This window comes from Lepidochelys kempii, chromosome 11, assembly GCF_965140285.1.
Source record: "Lepidochelys kempii isolate rLepKem1 chromosome 11, rLepKem1.hap1, whole genome shotgun sequence".
NCBI lineage: Eukaryota > Metazoa > Chordata > Testudines > Cheloniidae > Lepidochelys > Lepidochelys kempii.
This window is the reverse complement of record NC_136390.1, coordinates 8,363,912-8,385,370: the sequence shown is the minus strand read 5'-3', so window position 1 is coordinate 8,385,370 and position 21,459 is coordinate 8,363,912. Positions and strand designations below refer to the sequence as shown.

The following is a 21,459-nucleotide window of genomic DNA, read 5'->3' as shown; positions in this document are numbered from 1 at the left end:
AGGGGTTGGGCCCTGCCCCCCTTTGGAGACAAACAACAGAGGAGCAAGCAGACAGTGAGTTCCTCACTTTCCAGGGGCAGAGGGGTCAGGCTTCAGCCCTGGGGTGATGAGTTGCAGGCTCCACGGCATGGTGGTGGGCTCCATCCCTAGGCTCACCACCCCTCCCCATCACCCCTGGTCCCCGCTGCCTCCTCCAGCCTTGGGCTGCGGCCGCCCGGTTACAGGCTTTGGCTTTGACCCTGGCTCACTGCCTCTTCCCCCCCCCATTGCCCCTAGCCCCAGCTGCCTTCTCCGGTCCTGAGCTTTGGCCATGCGGTGGTGGACTCCATCCCCCAGCCACAGGGCTTTGGGCTTGGGCCCCAGGATCTGGTTGCAGGGCTTGGGTCCCAAGGCTCTGGCCACCACCCTCAGCAGCGTGATAGTGGGTGCCTCCCTGACTCCTCTCACACAAACACCCATCGCCCCTGGTCCCCATTGCCTCCCTACCCAGAGCTTAATTTGTCCCCAGGCTTGCTGGGGCTGAGCAAATCTACTGTGAAAATCTGATATTTGTATAAAGAAAAGGAGTACTTGTGGCACCTTAAAGACTAACCAATTTATTTGAGCATAAGCTTTCGTGAGCTACAGCTGACTTCATTGGATGCATACTGTGGAAAATACAGAAGATGTTTTTATACACACAAACCATGAAAAAATGGGTGTTTATCACTACAAAAGGTTTTCTCTCCCCCCACCCTACTCTCCTGTTGGTAATAGCTTATCTAAAGTGATCACTCTCCTTACAATGTGTATGATAATCAAGGTGGGCCATTTCCAGCACAAATCCAGGGTTTAACAAGAATGTCTGAGGAACTGTGGGAGCGGGGAGGAATAAACAAGGGAAAATAGGTTACTTTTTATAATAACTCAACCATTCCCAGTCTCTAGTCAAGCCTAAGTTAATTGTATCCAATTTGCAAATTAATTCCAATTCAGCAGTCTCTCATTGGAGTCTGTTTTTGAAGTTTTTTTGTTGAAGGATAGTCACTTTGAGATCAGAAATCGAGTGACCAGAGAGATTGAAGTGTTCTCCAACTGGTTTTTGAATGTTATAATTCTTGACATCTGATTTGTGTCCATTTATTCTTTTACGTAGAGACTGTCCAGTTTGACCAATGTACATGGCAGAGGGGCATTGCTGGCACATGATGGCATATATCACATTGGTGGATGTGCAGGTGAACGAGCCTCTGATAGTGTGGCTGACGTTATTAGGCCCTGTGATGGTGTCCCCTGAATAGATATGTGGGCACAGTTGGCAACGGGCTTTGTTGCAAGGATAGGTTCCTGGGTTAGTGGTTCTGTTGTGTGGTATGTGGTTGCTGGTGAGTATTCGCTTCAGGTTGGGGGGCTGTCTGTAGGCAAGGACTGGCCTGTGTCCCAAGATTTGTGAGAGTGTTGGGTCATCCTTCAGGATAGGTAGATCCTTGATAATGCGTTGGAGGGGTTTTAGTTGGGGGCTGAAGGTGACGGCTAGTGGCGTTCTGTTATTTTCTTTGTTAGGCCTGTCCTGTAGTAGGTGACTTCTGGGAACTCTTCTGGCTCTATCAATCTGTTCCTTCACTTCCGCAGGTGGGTACTGTAGTTGTAAGAATGCTTGATAGAGATCTTGTAGGTATTTGTCTCTGTCTGAGGGGTTGGAGCTAATATCACTTTTCACAGCAGAGTTAGTAGCTAGCTGGGAAGCTGTGAAAAGTTATATTAACATACAAGTATCACTTTTCACAACAGCAGACTTACTGGCTACAAAGTCTAAAAAACAGAAAAGAAAAAGAAACCACAACAAAAAAGAGAAGAATGTGCAAAGCACCTGATTTGTGCTGCTATTCTGTTCAGGTCCAATAAAGAATAGAGACAACTATACATTATTTTTACTATTGAGACTGCAAAAAACACTACATAAATAAATTGCAAGGATTTGGACGTGTATATGTGCATATTTATTTGTTTTTCCTAAAGTTAATTTAAGTATTTTAGAAAAAATTGTCAGAGCGGCCACCAGCAAAATTTGTTGGCCGCACTCTGAGGCCATCAAAATATTTGTTGCGAGAAACCCATAGCTAGAGAACTAAATCACTAAGCTAGACATAGATATGCAATTCCAGTACCTGCTTTTGCTACTGCTTGCTGCCAAGCATGAAACTGACAGGTTTAGTGAGAGTTTCACTACTGGCCACAGAGTTATGAATAGTTGCATTGAAAGTTTCCACTCTTGTTAATTTCACTTTGCTACCACTCAGTAAAGCTGTGAGCAGCAACAGAGGCAATGAAGCTCTCTGGCTACAGACTCAGATGATGTAATTGCTTTATATGCAAACCACATTCAGATTTATATTGCACCTCTGATCCATTGGAATGCCAAAGTGCTTCATATCCTCTACTCGGGAATAGCCTCTCTCACCATTAAGATACACAACTGTTTCACAGCACACAGTAACTGTCTGTGTACACTAATAATAAACAGGAAGTGAAGTGTAGCCCCAGTCCCTTCAGACTATAAGGAGGATGTGAGATTAGCAGCATGTACTATTAATAAGAGGTTTCAGAGTGGTAGCCATGTTAGTCTGTATCAGCAAAAACAATGAGCCCTTATGGCACCTTAGAGACGAACAAATTTATTTGGGCATAAGCGTTCATGGGCTAAAACCCACTTTATCAGATGCATGGAGTGGAAAATACAGTAGAGAGGTATAAATACACAGCACATGAAAAGATGGGAGCTGACTTGCCAAGTGGGAGGTCAGTGCTAATGAGCCAATTCAATTAAGGTGGAAGTGGGCTATTCTCAACAGTTGACCAGGGGTGGAAATCACTTTTTGTAGTGCTAATGAGGCCAATGTAATCAAGGTGATCCATTTCAAACAGTTGACAAGAAGGTGAGAGTATCAGCAGGGGGAAATTAGTTTTGTAGTGATGGAGGGAGTCTCAACCAAGCAGACATCTCCTCCCTACAACACCAACAAGGAGAGGAATATGTATTTTAAGGGCCCTTTACTCCTCCCCTTTCTCAACATGCTTTGCCCTGGATAGTGACAGTCAGCCCTTTTCTTCCTCCACTGGTAACAATGGGCGTCCTTCCTTTTTTGCTCTAGGAGCAGGCCTGCTAGCATCATGTCCTGAGATTGAGAGGATAAAACTTTCCAGAACCTGCTTTCTATTCCTTTGCTTCATCCTTAAACTGAACCATTCTAGTCTTTTAGCACTGAAGACAGATAGCTCTGATCGCCTTTTCTCAGATGTCCAACCTTGGAACCATAAACAAAACAAAGATTGGGAGAGCTAGCATCTATTAACCACGGACTTATTCTGTCCATAGATTTTTCTTTTTCCATATTGGCAGCTTGCCTCTTCCATAATCCTTTACTTTCCACTTAGATTTAATGTAAACGTAAGGGTAAACTTTTGCATATGAGTGGGGGTTTTTTGTTTTTGGCTTGGCATGTCTATCTTGGCAAACGAAGGGTTTCAGACCCATTCATCTAGTTAGCTTTAGGATATTTCCAGATCCTCAGTCATTAAAGAGAGTGATAACATATCCTCTTTTTTACTTTGTAATTATTATATTCAAAGCAGATGCCTTAGGAGTAGATTTCACTTAGTCCTGCAGCAGGTCATAGAATCATAGAATATCAGGGACCTCAGGAGGTCATCTAGTCCAACCCCCTGCTCAAAAGCAGGACCAATCCCCAATTAAATCATTCTAGCCAGGGCTTTGTCAAGCCTGACCTTAAAAACTTCTAAGGAAGGAGATTCCACCACCTCCCTAGGCAACGCATTCCAGTGTTTCACCACCCTCCTAGTGAAAAAGTTTTTCCTAATATCCAACCTAACCCCCTCCCCCCCACTGCAACTTGAGACCATTACTCCTTGTCCTGTCCTCTTCTACCACTGAGAATAGTCTAGAACCATCCTCTCTGGAACCACCTCTCAGGTAGTTGAAAGCAGCTATCAAATCCCCCCTCATTCTTCTCTTCTGCAGACTGAACAATCCCAGTTCCCTCAGCCTCTCCTCATAAGTCATGTGTTCCAGACCCCTAATCATTTTTGTTGCCCTTCGCTGGACTCTTTCCAATTTATCCACATCCTTCTTGTAGTGTGGGGCCCAAAACTGGACACAGTACTCCAGATAAGGCCTCACCAATGTCGAATAGAGGGGGACGATCACATCCCTCGATCTGCTCGCTATGCCCCTACTTATACATCCCAAAATGCCATTGGCCTTCTTGGCAACAAGGGCACACTGCTGACTCATATCCAGCTTCTCATCCACTGTCACCCCTAGGTCCTTTTCCGCAGAACTGCTGCCTAGCCATTCGGTCCCTAGTCTGAAGATGGTTCCCTAGAGCACTAGCTATTTAGTATACATTCACACCTATGACTACTGACTGATATTTTCAAATGTGCTTTGCCTGCTAGTCTGTAATCTGTAACCTTAGATTTCTACCTTTAGCCTCCTTCTCAATTCTTGTTATTTTGGACTCTGGCTAACACCAAGAGTGTCCAGTTGAAAAAGGCACACTCAGTTTCACAAATGGTGTGTCTTTTAAATGGAATGGCTACCACTATTGAAATTATCTGTGCTCCCTTAAAATAAGCAGCCTTTAAGCATTAGCCATGCCCCAACAAGAAAAGGGTTAAAACTTTTTTTTTTTTTTTTAAAAAAAGGTAGATGAATGCTCTTGCTCTCTTTACACCAAATACAGTGATATCTTGTGGCAAATTAGGTTAAAGTATTACTTTGTTTTCTCCAGGTCTGCCTTGACTCCAGATGCCTTTGAGCGTGGCGTCTAAATTCAGTCTGGATTACTTCTTGTGGCCCACTTTTAATCTGTATGTTTTATCCTCCCAACTTTGTATCAGACACAGATTACAAGAGGATGTAAAACAAACCTAGCCACAGTCCCTGTGGTTTTATTTCTGTACACCTTTCCTAGACAAAGCCCATTGTCTGTTACTTCCCTTTATTTGCCATCTTTCAATCACTTTGCAATTCACAAAAGTCTTAAATTCAAACAGTGGTTTTTAAACTTTTTTTCTGGGGACCCAGTTGAAGAAAATAATTGATGCCCGTGACCCAATGGAGCTGGAGATGAGGAATTTGGGGTGCAGAAGGGGTTCTGGGTTTGAGGGGGCTCAAGGCTGGGTGAGGGATTTGGGGTGTGGGAGGGGGTCAGGGCTCTGGGGTGGAGCCGGGGATGAGGGGTTTGGGGTGCAGGAAGGGGCTCAAGGCTGGGGCAGGGAATTGAGGCACGGACTTAACTCCGGCAGCTCCCGGTCAGCGGCGCAGCCGGGGTGCTAAGGCAGGCTTCCCGCCTGTCCTGGTACCGTGGACTGCACTGTGACTTGGAAGGGGCCGGAAGCGGCCAGCAGCAGGTGCGGCTCCTAGGCTGAGGTACGCAAGCAGCTCTGCGCGGCACACCCCCACCCCCAGCTCCCATTGGCCCGTTCCCAGCCAATGGGAGTGCGAAGCCGGTGCTCAGGGCAGGGGCAACACGCAGAGCCCCGTGGCCCCCCTGCCTAGAAGCCAGACCTGCTTCTGGCCGCTTCCGAGGTGCAGCATAGGAACAGGTAGACACTAGCCTGCCTTAGCTGGGCGATGGGATTTTTAACGTCCTGGTCAGCAGTGCTGACCAGAGTTCCTAGGGTCCCTGGCTGCTGAGCAAAGCGATCCAGCACCTTACATGCCGCGACCCAGTACTGGATCGCGACCCGAACTTTGAAAAACACTGGGTTCGGAAAGGAAGATTTTGTGAGTCAACATATCAAATGCTTTACTGAAGTCCAAATATATTATAATCAGTGTGTTACCCCAATTGACGAAAGAAGTGGTGTTGCTGTGGAGTTCATTAACTGACGTAAGTTAAATGGTGGTAGTTTTGGTGAGGCAGGCAGAAAACAGGAATGTTTTGTATCATAGGGCTGCATCAAACTTCTGACACTATTTTAAATTCTCCCTCACTCTCATTCGCAGACTGTACCAAGATGAGACTGGGTCCCTGACTTTTTGGGGGGATCTCCCTGGTACTGCTACCCTTTACAGAAGACAATGGATTTGGCAAGAACCCAGATGTAGGGATGAAAAGGAAAACTGCAATGTGCCTATGGAAACCTGTACCACAGAGCAAGCCTTTTCCATGTGATCGGTTCAAACATGCCTGCAGCATCTGCAGAGGGTTTGTTTATCTTTATGGGGGTCGGTGCAATAGCAGCCTAAGTGACTTCTGGCGGTACAATATAGGTAAGTGTGTCCCTCCACTGTACGACTGGATGCAGAGTCACACATGAGTTTCACATCCTTGTGAAATCGGAGCCACTCCATAGCATAACAAGTCTCTAGGCCACCGGCTTCCAAACTTTAATGGTTCACCTGCTACCTTCTTAAAAAACTGTAAAGTGAATAGATGGACTGTCAAGTTCACATTCCACAGTTTGGGAATGGTAGGATTTGCCATATTGATCCATTGAAGCTGGTATTCTGCCTCTCGCAAGTGCCAGAGCTGAATGGTTGTGGTGTAGGTGAAAAGCCCATAATGCATCTACCTAATTATGTAATGGGGTGCACATATGTTCCTGTTGTCATTACACACCGAAGCATCAGATTTGTTTTCCCTTATTTTAAGCTAAAAATAATGCTCTCCTTAAAATACTCTGATTCAAGTTACATATTAAAAATACAGATAATTACTGCAACATTTTAGTACAAAAACACCTGGATATTGTAAGGCTGAATTATCAAATTTGTAACTTTCATTACAAATAAATTAAAACAAACACTTTTTTTGTGAAGTTCATTTAACACCCCAGTGTTTTGTGCTCCCCATTTTGGCCCAGTCAGGGTCAGTTCACTAGCATGAATCCCAGTGCTATGCTGAAACTGATGCTTGTGGGATACCGAAGCTTTGGTGTACAATACATAAAAACCATTATCGATTTTAACTCTGTTCAAACCAAGAGAGAGATAAAATTGTTTGCCAAATAGAAAAGTACAAACCTATTTTGTGGGAGAAATTAATTCAACCTTCCATGCTAATAGAAAAAAAATGGTGAATGAACAATCCAGTTAAAGTTGTTTACATTTTCACCTTCCCACACCAGTCAACGGGAAAACTGTGTTTGATCCCAGTATCAGTCGTGGCTCATTTTGGAAGTGCAGGCAGAACCAAAGATGCCTCCTTCAAAGCATCTCATCTTCACCCTACTGCTGACTTCCATGTGGTTTGTGTGTATCCATTTTAGCGCTCCTTTTGTTTCCTAGCAAGCAATGAATGGGAAAAACTGGATTGTTCAGAAGATGGCCCAGAAGAACTGGAAGAACATTCAATGGTGGCTTATCAGGTGAGTTTAAATTAGTCCTGCTCCTCAATAGATGTTTTTCTTTGGTGCTGTGGCACAAACTGTTTCGTTGCTGTGCCCTGGGGAACAATTTGTCACCTTCCCCCCCAAGACATGGCTGCATTTCAGGCATGATATCTGTATGTGGTCTGTAAAATGTTTTGATAAATAAGAATTACTATACTATCGTTAACTGTATCACTAGATGATTTTTTGCTGTCCTTATACAGCACTCAAATAATAATAATAAATGGCCTAGTGGCATTCTTGTTGACTGGTTAAGATTGGCTGTGCATTTTAGGGTATTTTATTTGGTGATGGGGGCTTTGTCCTTTTAAAATTGTTTTTAGATTTTTGTACTGCACTCCGGGTGATAAATGAATATCATTGTGCCTGCAGGGCATCCTCTATATTTTCGGTGGGATGGTGGATTCTGCTTTTACGCAGGTGAAGATCCCTCTCTGGATGTATGACATTGGTATGGAACAAGATAACCAGTTTTCTTCCAAGAGGCAGCTCAAATACACAGTAATTCCACAGAGGGTAATAAATAGCAAGGGCCCAGTTGTGTCCTCTGATGTACTTGTATGTACACACGCTCCCGTTTCCCTTTGGCTTCACTGCGAGTTTTACATGCAAAACCACAGACAGAATTTTGTACTAAAAAATTCGGCTGTTAAACTGTCAAACAATCAATTTTCCTTTCCAGCAGGAAACATTTTGTAGCAACATTTCTGTACTCAAGGTTTTCAGCATTTTCATTAGACTCTTTACTTTTAGAGTTTTATAAGTTGATCTTTAAAAAGTTCTTTAGCAGTGAAATAGCAGGCTTAGATATGAGGGGATTTTTTTTCTAAATTATGTCCAATGTAAAGAAAAGTCACAAGTTTTTGTCTATTACGGGAAGAAAATAGTAACATATTTTGCACTCTGAGAAACACATAGAAAGGCTGGCACTAAGGCCTTGTCTATGCTACGGGGGTAAGTGGACCTAAGTTACGCAACTCCAGCCACATGAATAATGTAGCTGGAGTCAGTGTAGCTTAGGTCAACTTATGGTGGTGTCTACACTGCGTTGTGTCGACATGAGATGCTTTTCTGTCAACTTACCTTATGCTTCTCCTTCCGGTGGAGTACCGGAGTTGACAGGAGAGTGATCTGTGGTCGATTTAGTGGGTATTCACTAGACCTGCTAAATCAACCCCCAGTGTATCAATTGCAGCAGCATCGATCCCTGGTAAGTGTAGACATGCCCTAAAAAGATCAAATAAAGTAGAAAACTACTTAAGATGAAGAAAAGGGAAAAATGAAAACAGCATTTCTTAAAATTTTTCCTGACTGTCTTGAAAGACTAATTTTTTTGTTTTGTTTTTATCACTGATTTAGCTCTAATAAAGGCAATGGGACATTAATATTCTATCCAATAACATTTTATATATTTTCCGTGGACAATATTGCAGTATTTAATTTTATATGCTGTTAAATAATTTACTATTAATATTTCAGTGCAACATTACATAAGCATATTATATATATTTTCCCACGAGCAGTAGCATGGCTAGTGGCTGGAGGCGAAAACTGGGAGTGAAGACTCCTTGCTACTATTCTCTCCTTATTTCACTATGTGATCTTAGGCAAGTTCTTCCCTATCTCTGCCTCAGTTTCCCATCATGTAAAGTAGAAATACTCACTCACCTGCCTGAATTAATGAATGTTGAGATCCTCAGATGAAAACTCCTATCAAAGTGTAAAGCATCATATGAAATAGGCTTCCCTGAGTCATAGCACTAAATTACTCATCAGTAAAAAATTGGACTCTATAGAGTATCAGCGAAAGATTTACTTTTTTTTTAAATTGCCCTCATTAAAAATATTCACTACCAAGATCTCAAGGTAAATGGAACTTTTGCACATTTAGACTACATTATGGTGTTACAAAAGAAGAGCATTCCCCAGATGAAAACACAAACTTTTTATGTATAACATACAGAATGGCTGATGGTGATATTTACATTGAGAAACCTTGGTGTAGGAAGTCTATAATACAGTGTAATATTTTCTTAGCTCAGAGTATGAAAAGACAACTTAGATAAAGGTGATTAAAATATGCCCTTTGGTAGCTCACTATACTGCTATGTTAGTGTTATGTGTTTCATCCTTGCTATATGGTAAATACACCAGGATGACATTTAAAAAAAAAAAAAAAAATCAGAATAGCAATTTTAGAAGGAACAGTGTCCTCTTGTGGTCCTAGATATAAACTACACTTTGTTTAAAAAAAATCCTTTTAGATTCAGCGAGATGGACTGAGTGCCGGCACACAGCAGTGGAGACTGAGGTAAGAAACCAGGGAATGTGTGAATCAAATACATATTGATTAAACAGGTTGCTTTAAAATGTGTTCTTCAAAACAGTTCCAGTCTAGACTCCTCAGGGACATGCTGCTGTAAAGTACACTGCTTTATTTCCCTGCAATTTCAATAGCTGAGGTTTCCCCCTTCTGAAAAACTGGGATACTACCTACCTTTGCAAAACACTTTGATCCTAGGATGTAAATGCTGAATGTTATTACCTCTACTGTTCTTTTAAAACACTTCAATCAAGAGGGCCAATATTAAGCATGGGTTGCCACTTTACAAGCGGCTTATTCTCTTAAAACTAGGATTGTTTAAAGATATTGACAATATTCATAAACCTCAAAGTTTGATGTGCTCTGTTTTCACAAAAATCTGGCAATTTTTTCATTTCTTCACTCTAAATTAGGGACTTATTTGGATGAAAGTGAATCAGTACACACAAAAACAAAAAACCCACTCCTGTTTTTGAGTGAAAACCTCAAAATGTAAACATTAACTTCTTGTTCGGATATGGGATCAGTTTTCACATCAGCACATCTGAAGATTTGAATTTTCATGTTTCAGTGCAAAAATTCATATTTCATACAATTTGGAACATGAAATCACCCAAATCAAAATTGCTAAGATTTTCACCCAGATATCACTAGATTTTCTTTTCTTAATTGGGGCAGAAAGTGGTGCTGAGATAAACCTACATAAATCCAGGATGTCTGTGTCAAAGTTTGTTAAAGTGATTTTTCATTTCATTACTAAAATGTTTTCAGAGCATTGCTCCAGCTAACAGAAAGGGCCACAGCGCAGTAGTGTACAATTCCAGCATGTACATCTATGGGGGATACTTCGACATCAAAGGGATTTCACAAGAGTTTTGGGCTTTACGTTTTGGTAAGTTAAAGCTTCTCTTAGGATCTGATCCAACGCCCAGTGAAGTTAATGGAGAGCCTCCACCAGGACTTCAGTGGGATGTGGATTGGCCTCTTAAGAAACCCCTTATCAACAGGGATGGTATAGAAACCTGTGTAAACCCTCAGATTTTGCTATGGTGGGCAGAATTTAATCTTTCATTTAAAATTTTTTTTCCCCCTTACATTCTGATTGCAGAGAAAACCCATTTTAGGCTGGAATTAATGCTATCAGGGCAACATAGTTCTGAAGGAGTCTGCACTAGTTCTCTGGGCTGAGGTCTCCAACACAGTTTCAGCGAGTCCACTGTACAGAGATCAGCTGATAGGTTTTGCTGTCTACTGTCATATTTTTCACCTGTTCAAACAGGATTGCTAAAAACCTTAAGCCTCAGCTACACTGGTGATCTTCCCTGATTCCATGCATCAGTGCTCAGCCTCCACTATAGCTGTCCTCATTCAAATCTCTCATGTTGACTGGGTAAATTGCTGTAAATTTGTACTGGTGCACCTTATCCCTGTTTCAGCGGCTTTGCGTGTCTACCTCAGGGGTTTGTAGAGGTGCAGCAATATCAATGGTTTGTTACTGGTGTTAATATTCAGGGCAAGGCCTCAATGCTTTTTAGAAGTTAACCCATCTTTTGAAGACCCTATCTACCTCCCCATGAACATCCACTCTGTAAACAGAATTCAGTTCCTGAATTAGAACCCGACTTTTAATCTGCCACCCTTCACTATAAGTTGGTGCTGTTGCAACTGGCTTTTCAACTGGAGCCTTAAACTGCAAAGAAAGACAGCTATTCTCAGTCACGTGCATCAAAGCTGTTCGACAGACAGGGTCTGCTCTGACAAAGTGTGTTTTACTGCAGAATTTTAAGCATCTCTAATTGCTGGGACTCAATGTAAAATACCATAGGGATCAAAATCCTGCATTGGCAGGGGATGGTTTCATCTGCATATTTCATCACCAGCCTCTATTATCCTAGTTTGCAAACCAGAAAATCCCATGTTCAGAGTGACTGAAAGCATTTGTCATCTAATGGCTGTTCAATGGTGTATCTGTATCATCCTGGGTTCCTCCTACCCATTGCCAGCAGAGGCACTAATGAGCAAGTGTGCCTGACGACTGGTGTACCCTCTCATCCCTGGAAAGCAAAGCAGTCTTTCCAGGTCAGAGTAGAAGCGCACGAACAGAGCAGTGTTAGGAAGCCGGCGGTACCTGCTCTGTAAATAAATGACTCCAGTTCCCAGGGTTGCCCATCTGGAACTTGCATTAACACACTTCAAAATAAGTTTTGGGATTTTTTTTTTAATCACCATACTTTAGTTTTCATATATTACCATGGCATCTCATGCCGGATTAACTTGAGGGAATGGAAAGGAAATAAAACTATCCTCATAGCTACATGTTGCTTTGTTCTTTAAATATGGTTGTTCTCAGTTATCAAACATCCTTGATATCTCTGTAATGTTACCTTTTGCTTTCAGATACAGGAGAGTGGTCACAGGTATCTCCACAGTCTTGTGACACAGGTCCAGGACCCCGGCATGGTCACTCAGCTGTGGTTTATGGCACAGGCATGTACCTGTTTGGCGGACTGATGGGGCTGAGTGAACAGAGGGACCTATGGAAGTGGGACTTTACAAGCTGCAAGTGGTCCACTATCAGAACAAGGTAAACCTCATTCATTGTCATACTAAATAAATTAGTGAAAGAAAAGTGAGGCCCCACCCTATAGCATTGTATCCAGGCAAACAGAGCTTAAAGTAGTGGAAGTATCGGAATCTTTGAAAATTAGACAGAGGACTAAGGAATAGAACACCTGGAACAATTGTTCACCCCTGTAACACACAAGAAGATCTTTGCAATTTCTGTGATTTCTTAGGGATTTAAGCTAACTGCATTGGATCAGGTTTCACTGTTCCTTGGATTTGAGTTTGAGAATTAGGGAAATAGAGCAAGTATGGAAAAGGTGTGGCTTCTGGTTGCCCTTATCTTTAATAGGAAGAGGCAGGCTGCAGAGACTACGGGGCCCACGGTGGGATGTTGCCATTTTAATCAAAGTAAAAACTGTCCAGATTGAGAGGGAGCATTGCATCTTGGGACCTCTTGTCTCTGTGGATCACCCTTCCACATCAAATATGAGGGTGGCTGCAGTCTGCTGCATTTTATGTCAGGAAAAGATCCTTGATTTTTGGGAAAGTTGCCAAGGCAGCTCTTAGCTGGACAAAGTTTTGATGCCCCAGGGCCAGCAGAAATGTGATGACCATTTCCTTTTCCAACTGAAATAATGAATATTCTTGTTCTTCTTATAAGCACTAAATGTTGCCTGTCCTTGTGTTTAGCCAAGGACCTCCAAAAGTGGTGGGACACTCTTCTGTGGTCTTTCAAGACTCCATGCTGACTTTTGGTGGAGGGATTTCAAATTCTAGGCCTAACAACAGCCTGTGGAAATACCATTTCAGTTCCCAGACGTGGGAAAAACTGGCTAGTACAACAGAGGTAATTCTTTCTTCTAAAAGGTATCACCGCATCCTGGGAATTGGTGTTGGTTTCCAGCTGACGCCAGGTTTCTCTAGGGCATCCCCCATCAATCACTGGTGTCCAAAGGGGAAAGAGCCTCAAAAGTCGCCGGCAGTCTCGAAGCAGCGTGCCCATTTTCATGGCTACTTTCGCCAGCAGCATGTACACCAACCATTCAGCAACGATGGTGGCACCGAGATAGAAATGAAAACCTTTAGCCAGCCTCTGGAGCCATTGGGCTTTTGCTCATTCCAAACCTCTTCAGACGCAGAGCTGTGCGCAGACAAAGCACAGAGCATATTTTCCAAAAATGAGCATCTCTCCCATTGCAGCTCTTCCAAAGAACAAGCTCTCACTGCCGCTGAAGTTACAAAAAACAGGAGAGGAACTGACTGTTGGCATGAGAGACCTATAAGCGTGGCAATTACCAACCATCCTGATATGCTGCTCCTGATTGGGGGCAAGCCTCTGTCCAGTCTCTGTGAAATCTCACTCTGGCAAATGGAGCTGAACAGCATTTAAATGACCTACACATACAGAGGGAGAAGAGAGCCATTTCCACCTGCTTCTCAGCAGAACTACCAAGGAAGTATTCTATCCAATGGCCTACTGCACATTCTGGATGAAAAATAGTCTTCCTAATACCTGACCTGAACTTCTTTTTATACAGTCTCTGTTCATGCTCCTGGTTTTATGTGGTGGAGAGACTCCTACCCAGATGCTTGTGGGATCCTCTTTTAACCCAAAATTACAGTAGATCTCCTTGCAACCCTCTCCCTGAGGTGAACCTGTTGAGCTCCTGATTCCACCCTTCTCTATAGTTGCCTTGTCTTCTGGCCAATTTCTAAGTCTTTTTTTAAGTTGGTGGCCAATTCTGTGTATAGATCATGGAACCCTTTAGGTTAGAAAGGTCATAGAATCCTAGTGCGTCCTTCTAGGCCTTACAAGCACTATTTATAGAGTAAAATGTGCCAGTTCTACCTTGATTCACACCCAGGCAACCCCATCAACATCAACACAATGTATATTGGGACAAAAGTTGGTCTTGATAAATTATTATGGTATTGGTTAATACATCCAAATAATGTTCAAAATTATGCATTTAAAATGCTACTGCCACAATATATTTGTTTCATTTAGGGGACAGATTGCAGGTGGCGAACACAGGTCAGTGCAGACAAATGTCCAAGAGTCAGACTTGAACAAAGGAAGAACGTATTGTGAAAGGTGTGTTAATGTGCTACCGTGAGCAAGTCTGTGATCTGTAAACAATCACAGACCAGGTTAAAGCTCATGCATGTTACTATCAGGAGCAATTAAATCCTTCTTTATGTAATGATAGCTAGAAGCAATAGGAGAAGAGTGCATAAGGCACTGGGCCATATGGAAAAGTCTGAGCAGGTCTGAGGGTTTCCCTAAGGGGCCCTCTTGCAAACACAGAGGCTAGAAGATTGTTTGGCAAGCTGTGTATGTGTTCAAAAAGAAAAGTGAGGAGAGTGCAAGGGAAGCAGTTGTGAAGATGGCCCAGAGAGGGAGGAGAGACAGAACTTGCTGCAGAGGAAGACTTGGAAATTGTTAATAAAAAACTGCCTGTTTATTTCTACTGTGTCCAGGGAAACAGGACTTTGTGTTCAGTTTCTGTAGTGAAACAAGACTGCATCGGAAAATATCCCTGACTCATATTACCAATTTATCCTTCTAACTGAAACAAACCTCCAAGGTCCTGAATACTGGCTCATCATCTGGGCCAAGCGAGCAGCAGTATTATGCTATTTAAATGGAAGATTTGGGGGTTTTAAAACAGAAATAGACCAGCATACAGCAGCCATAAAATGAGCAAATGAGGTCTTGAGTTGTATTAAACACAGGGACTGAAGATAACACCAAAGGAGTTATATTGTTCGGCCCTGGTGGTACTTGGACCCCAGTTGACTGCTTTGTGCTATGCTGATCACCAAGCTGCAGGAAGCATATGTGGCCATGGAGAAGGTATAACATAGTGCTGCAAGATAGATCCTAGGACCGAGGACATGATAAAAGGCTTGGACATTTTCTTACTGGAAAAAGAGAGCTTTTAAGTGAGCTTTTTGGTTGAACAAAACTGACTGAGAAACTGTTCATGCTGACAGAGCTCAAAAATTGGGGCCAGAGTCAAGGGGAAATGCCACTTCCTTTCTAATTTCTGCTTTAATCCTTTAGCTCTGTCATTTTTAAAAAACTGTTTTCACATGCCTTAAAATAGCAAAGTGCATATCACACATTTCTCTTCTACAGTGAGTGCAAAGAAAAAAAAGAGCATCTCCATAGAACTCAGTTGTGGCTCTCCTGCAAATGCTGGGAAAAGTTGAAAGGTAAAAGTACTGAATTTACATACACAACTTATTCCAAAAGTTTTTGGCTGGATGCTGCCATCTCATGGCCTGATCCTGAAGAGTCTGGAGCACCCTCAATTGCCACTGAAGTCAAGGGGGACTCAGGATATTCAGCACTTTTCAGGAGGTTCAGAACTTGGCAAGTTCAGGGTATTTTTCTCAATTTCATGACGTTTTTAATAATCTATTTTTATGACCCCTGGATGTGTAACTTGTAACAAAGGTCAAACATAGCATAAATGAACGAGGTGCAGATATATGGCAAAAGTGTTTGGGCCCTAATTTTATTTAGGATTTATTTTAGTATGTTTAAAAAAATCCCCCTCCATCTAGTTTCATTAACTAGATGTGTCACTTCTTAAAATAGTCACAAAACTTCTGCCTGTATTTGTCAGCCTAGCCCACAGAGCTATTTGATATTTCCATATAAATTAACTACGGAGTTATTTAACTTAATGGTTAATCTTTAGCTTTGCTTATTACTGAAGTCAAACTTTTAATGATACTGGTAGCAGTGTTATCTTAATACTGGTTTGAGCAGGGTAATAACCATGGAATTATTTCAGACTGCTGTGAAGGCAGCTGGGATGTACATTAATTCCTACATCTGGAAAAGGAACACTTGTAACTACACCATCAGAGTACAGTAGTACCTCAGAGTTGCAAACACCTCAGGAATGGAAGTTATTTGTAACTCTGAACAAAACGTTATGGCTGTTCTTTCAGAAGTTTACAACTGAATAATGATTTAATACAGTTTCAAACTTTACTATGCAGAAGACAAATGCTGCTTTCCCTTTATTTTTTTAGTAGTTTGTTTAACACAGTACTGCACTTGCTTTTTTTTTTTTTTGGTCTGCTGGTGCCTGATTATGTACTTTCGGTTCCAAATGAGGCATGTGGTTGAAAGGTCCGTTCATAACCCTGAGGTTCTACTGTACTAAGCCTGCATTACTTTTCTACACTCTAATTCATGATTTTCTACAAAGGGTTTTCTAGTCTCAATCACGGACTTATTTTCACACATTATAAACATCAAACAAGGAATCTACCTCTTGATACACAGACACAGGCATGTTTCCAACCACTGATTAGATGGTGGAGGTTCCAGGGGCCTCTAGGATTGCCCAGACTCACAAAACAGTCTCAAGTTCTTCAGTAGAAATGTATATATATGCTATCTTTTGCGTTGGTGTGAAGTGACAGATTACGGTGCAGGCTCTGACTGAACCCAGCTCCCTAACACTTGGGCTCAGTGACATATCAGAGTTAAGCATAGGCAGAGCACAATAATCTTAAATCAGATGCATGTTTTTATGTCAGCCCGAGTGAGCTGTATGGACCATATTGACTTTTATCTTCTCTAGGATTGACTGGGGGGAAGGGGGATGTAGCCGCAAAAGGCAGCTGTAGAGCACCCCTAGATGCCAGCAGAGACTGTTCATTCGCTGGCTGACTTACTTCTAAATCTTTAAAAACAAATGTGATTTGATACTGGAAGGGAGGTTTTGAAATTCAAAGAGATGTGTCACAGTCACTTACAGACAGGAGCTCTCCTCTGCGGGGGCATCCGAGTGCCTTTTTGCCATGAATGTTTGTATTCCTCGCCTGCTGCCATAGCAAGCTGCAAACAGCTTGAACTGAGCCCTCAGTAAGCAATATTTGCTTTCAGCACTGCATTACTGTCCCTGGAGCAGCTTTCATTTCAGTGCGTTAGTAACAGTTACTGTAGTTAATGGCTGCAGTAATGTTTTCCAGAAACCTTGAATAGTGTCACCCTTCCCTTGCTTGTTACCTAGTAAGATTTTCAATGAAAATGTTTATTTCTCAAAGGAGGGGAAAAGTTAGCCGACTTGAACAAAACACTCCATAACCCCGTTACAGCTGCTCACCCTATCTATATATGAGTTTGGCAAGGATTCAGGAACTGTCATTAGTTTAACTCTGGCCCAAGTTAGTAATGACCAAAAGTCATTACCATCTGGTGGCACGGCAGTGGTCTGTGTGAAATAATCAGTGGATTAGCTCCAGTTAGTAGCTATCACCACCATTAGCATCTTTGTTGGCAAGTTGAGTGAAGGGACTCATTTCTCCACTAGAGCTGCTCCTTAAGCACAGGGAGCAGGCCAGCATGGGAGAGGCTTGCATTGCTGCCATCTGTCCTGTATCTCTTCACTGGCTAAACATACTGTTTTCCAAGGCTTGAAACATTTCATAAGCAGCACACTCACTTTACAAAGTGAAAGGGTATAACCAGACTATTTGTATTAACCTCTTCTGGGACTGCAAATGTATTGTTATAGCTTGAAAAGTGAGACTATTTTAAAGTCTCGTATATTTATAGAATTAAGATACAAGAACAAATCTGTCCTTATTGATTTAACAACTTTTTGTAAGACGCAGTAAATCTACATTAGGTCAGAATATTCTGATTCTTTGTTTACCGTTGGCTTCTCCTGAGCAACAGAAGAAACTGTGTTTATCAATATCGAGGGCAGGGCAGTTAGCTGCAAAATAGACATTTTATTGTGAATGATAAGAGACAAAAGTAAATGTACTTTTTCTCATTCAATAAAGTTATGTTAAGTCAACCTGTTTCATAGTTTTGTTTCAGAAGCAGGTTTGAAAAATATAGTTGAGTTAGAGGACGTGGAAGCTTTGTAGCTTTTGCTAGAGCTCTCACTTCCTTCTGATTTAACTCACTCTTTCCTTTAGTTATAGGGCTAGAAGACAATTTTGACCTGCTCAGCTCTCACTTTTTTCCAGTAAGGGGTAAGAAGTAGTGCCTTCTTGGGAGTCATGTTCTTAAATGGATGTAGCTGTGAAAGGGGGAGAGAGAGCGCACAAAAAATAATCCCATTTATTTTGACATTTTCCTGAATTTAATTAGCAATAATTGGCCTGTTTGTTTTCCTACAAATAGGTCTTCAATTCCCTCAAATCCTCCCCACCCCCCCCTTTTTTTTTTTTTTGACATCTCCAAGTCTTTACCTTGGGCTAATGAACTAGCAATTAAAAAAGTTATATTATAAACCTCCAACTAGTTATATACATTTAGGGACTGTGATGGGGTGTCTAGCCCACACAAGACTGGAAGGGGTTAAGATGGCCAGGTGGGCCAATCAGTTCCACAGGCTGCACCTGGAGCAGGAGCCAGGGAGCAGGAAATTGATTGGGAGCAGACTCACAAGGACAGAAACAGGAGGGGCTTGTATAAAGCCCAGGAGCTAGCAACAGAAAGGGGCAGCAGGGAAGTAGGCTGCAGTCTCTCCCTGGGAAGAGGGAGTTGGGAGGCGGGGGAAGCCAGGAAGGTGGGAAAGCAGCAAAGCAGGTCCCTGCAGGCCTTGGCTGCTGACAGAAGGACCCCTGAGCTGGAACCTGGAGCAGAGGCAGGCCCAGGTTCCCCAACCAGCCACTGGGGATGTGGCATCGACAGGCTGAAGACAATGGACTTTCTGATACGTTCTGGAAAGACTTTGGGTACCCCCCCACCCCTGGGAGGAGTGACCTGGCTGGAGGGATGAGTCACGAAGAGGAGGGGTCCGCAGGGCGAGAGGATGCCAGGAGGGACACTGCCTAGCCAGAGTTAATCCCCAGCACAACCAGCAGGAAGCACCACCAGTGGTGAGTTCACCCGGTGACAGAGGTTTCAAAGGTGTTCAAGCTCCCATTTACACACTTAATAACCAGCTTTTCAAACGTGTTCAGCAACCAATAGCCCCCATTACAAAATCTGGAACTTAATACTGTGAGTTATCCACATGTTTTAATGTATCTTAAATTGCATTTTAGTTTTAGTCACAAATGGTCACAGACAAGTCTGTGATGGGGGTCAGAGTCTTAACCTATTTAGCCAAGTATGGGTTAAAAGTCTTTCCATGAACAGAGTATCTTCAGCAACACTATCTCAAGCAAGGGGCTGCCAGCAAACCTTAACATTTGCGGAGAAAAATGTGGCTTGTATTGGCTCGGGCTAAAGCTTTATTACAGATGACACAAGAACTGTAACAAGGATAGAGTGTTTGATAGTCACACCGTTTACCTTTTGCTTTGGTTTCATTGGAGCAGTCTTTCCTACACTGACTCTTGGCTAGCCTGCCCTGCTAAAGTCACTTTCGCTGCCTTACAATTCTGTGGAAGTGACGTTCAAAGGAAAGATGACTCTGGGAGACCATTGTGAACAGATGTGGTATATTTAAGAGAAAACTACAATAAAAACAATTCACGATTGATTCTGAGTGGACTACAAATCACAGTTCTTGTTCCCATGTACAGACTCAATACAAAGCTCAGTGCAGTGCCTCTAATACAGTTTATACATTGGCTATCGTCGTGAAGCAGGAGGGTGAACTTTATAAAAAACCAAACAAATAAATTAAACGCTGAGCTATTGTCAAGCTTTACATATAAAACGTAAAAATACAGTAGCTAGTGTGATTTTTAACAAAACTGTCTAGCTAAAAAACATTCTTACATACTTTGAAATAAGTTTGTCCAGTTAAGGATAATTAGTAGTGTGTGTAGGAGGAAACGAGAGAAGCAAAGTGCTTAGCCAGAAAGTAAAATGGCTGGGAATGTCACAGAAGATTCCTACCTTCCTCCCGCATTGTACAATGCCCGCTCCCTACCACAAACCGCACCCTCCATGGTGCTTCAGCACTTAAGCTGAAGACGAATATCCTGATGCCTAGTGTCAGATGCTAATGCTGAGTGCTCCAGATCACAGGTCTCAAATGCAGACTCTTCAAACTGCCTGGATTTCACTGTCTAACCATAAAAACCTAGTGTGCTTATAAAAGTCATTTAATTTTAACACATTTGAGTAGGGGGGCCTTCAATTATTTCTAGAGTCCTAAGAAAGATTCAGGTAGAATAATGACTTCTCTGGGCCAGAAAACAACTCCCAGAGCTTAGCAGACCATAATGTATCTCCCAGCTTTTCACATCTTCAAATGGCTGCTCTGTTATAGACATTTTTAAACATGCCTCTGATGAGTCGTCTTGTGAAACCCATGCTCTTTGCTACTCTGGGTTATACTTGCATCATTAACTACAAAGATTTTTTAAATAAAAATTTACTGTTGTCCAGCTATTTGTGAAAAGCCTTGGGTGTGACAGAGCGTACTGCTAATAGAGTTTGCTGCTAATCCAGGAAGTTCTGATAAGACATCTCGAGTGACAAGGTGTTGGGCTGACAGTTGAGCTTTAAATGTTAGTCAAGAGAGACAGCTGCTAGGTGAATGCCCTAATCTCCCACAGGTTTGGATTCTAGCATCACACGTTTACTACTTGACAATATAGCCCCATGCTACTTCTGAAGGGGAAGGATGATTACGTAGTACAGCATCTCCTGCAAGAGGCAGGAATGTGCTGAAGACAAAAAGTGAGGTGTGGGGTAGGGGAGAGATTGGAAGGAGAACAAGACTGAAAAGAAGAGGTTTGGATAATAACCCAGTTCAAATTTGGATTTCTTTCCACAGAGTCTCTTTCCTGGAGCAGCAAGTTTTTCCCTTCAAAGTTATTTGTTCAGAAAACAGTCCAAAATAAAGTCCTACTGTGCTACATAGACTAATGCTCAAATTTGAAGAAATTCAAACTTACGGATGTAACTGGCTAATGTGTAAGTACACCTCTACCCCGATACAACGCTGTCCTCAGGAGCCAAAAAATCTTACCGCGTTATATCGAACTTGCTTTGATCCACTGGAGAGCGCAGCTGCCCCCCCACCCCCGAGAGCTGCTTTTCCAAGTTATATCCGAATTTGTGTTATATCGGGGTAGAGGTGTACTGCTTTATACTGCCGGTCTTACTTATTAGCAGAGCCATATTCCTTTAGTTAAAGTGGTAAAGAGGCCCGTGGTTTTGGTCTCCAAGATCCTGCACTCTAATTCTGATGCCACATGTATATGGCATAACTGAACATATGATGTAA

General features: G+C 42.4%; 2 protein-coding genes across 16 annotated transcripts in view; one reads left to right on the top strand and one right to left on the bottom strand.

The window, feature by feature from the left end:
• Positions 1–19,764, top strand: part of LOC140895429 (uncharacterized) — an 82,639-nt gene extending 62,875 nt beyond the window's left edge. For 5 of the 14 annotated variants that reach the window (XM_073305050.2, XM_073305051.2, XM_073305047.1 and 2 more), the window contains 7 exons: positions 6,011–6,277; positions 7,295–7,374; positions 7,771–7,849; positions 9,663–9,709; positions 10,493–10,613; positions 12,119–12,305; positions 12,977–14,625. In XM_073305050.2, the coding sequence (XP_073161151.1) occupies positions 6,115–6,277; positions 7,295–7,374; positions 7,771–7,849; positions 9,663–9,709; positions 10,493–10,613; positions 12,119–12,305; positions 12,977–13,676 (1,377 nt within the window). In that variant the 5' untranslated portion in view covers positions 6,011–6,114 and the 3' untranslated portion in view covers positions 13,677–14,625. Of the gene's footprint in view, positions 1–6,010; positions 7,375–7,770; positions 7,850–9,662; positions 9,710–10,492; positions 10,614–12,118; positions 12,306–12,976; positions 14,626–15,428 lie in introns of those variants that run through there. The other 9 variants (XM_073305058.2, XM_073305057.2, XM_073305052.2 and 6 more) reach the window with 9 other exon arrangements.
• The window catches only part of LOC140895430 (band 4.1-like protein 5), a 59,350-nt gene continuing 38,471 nt past the window's right edge, over positions 581–21,459 (bottom strand). For both annotated transcript variants that reach the window (XM_073305059.2, XM_073305061.2), the window contains 2 exons: positions 9,067–9,108; positions 581–8,625 (listed from right to left, as the gene is read on the bottom strand). In XM_073305059.2, coding sequence (XP_073161160.1) covers positions 8,541–8,625; positions 9,067–9,108 — 127 coding nt within the window. In that variant the 3' untranslated portion in view covers positions 581–8,540. The remainder of the gene's footprint in view (positions 8,626–9,066; positions 9,109–21,459) is intronic.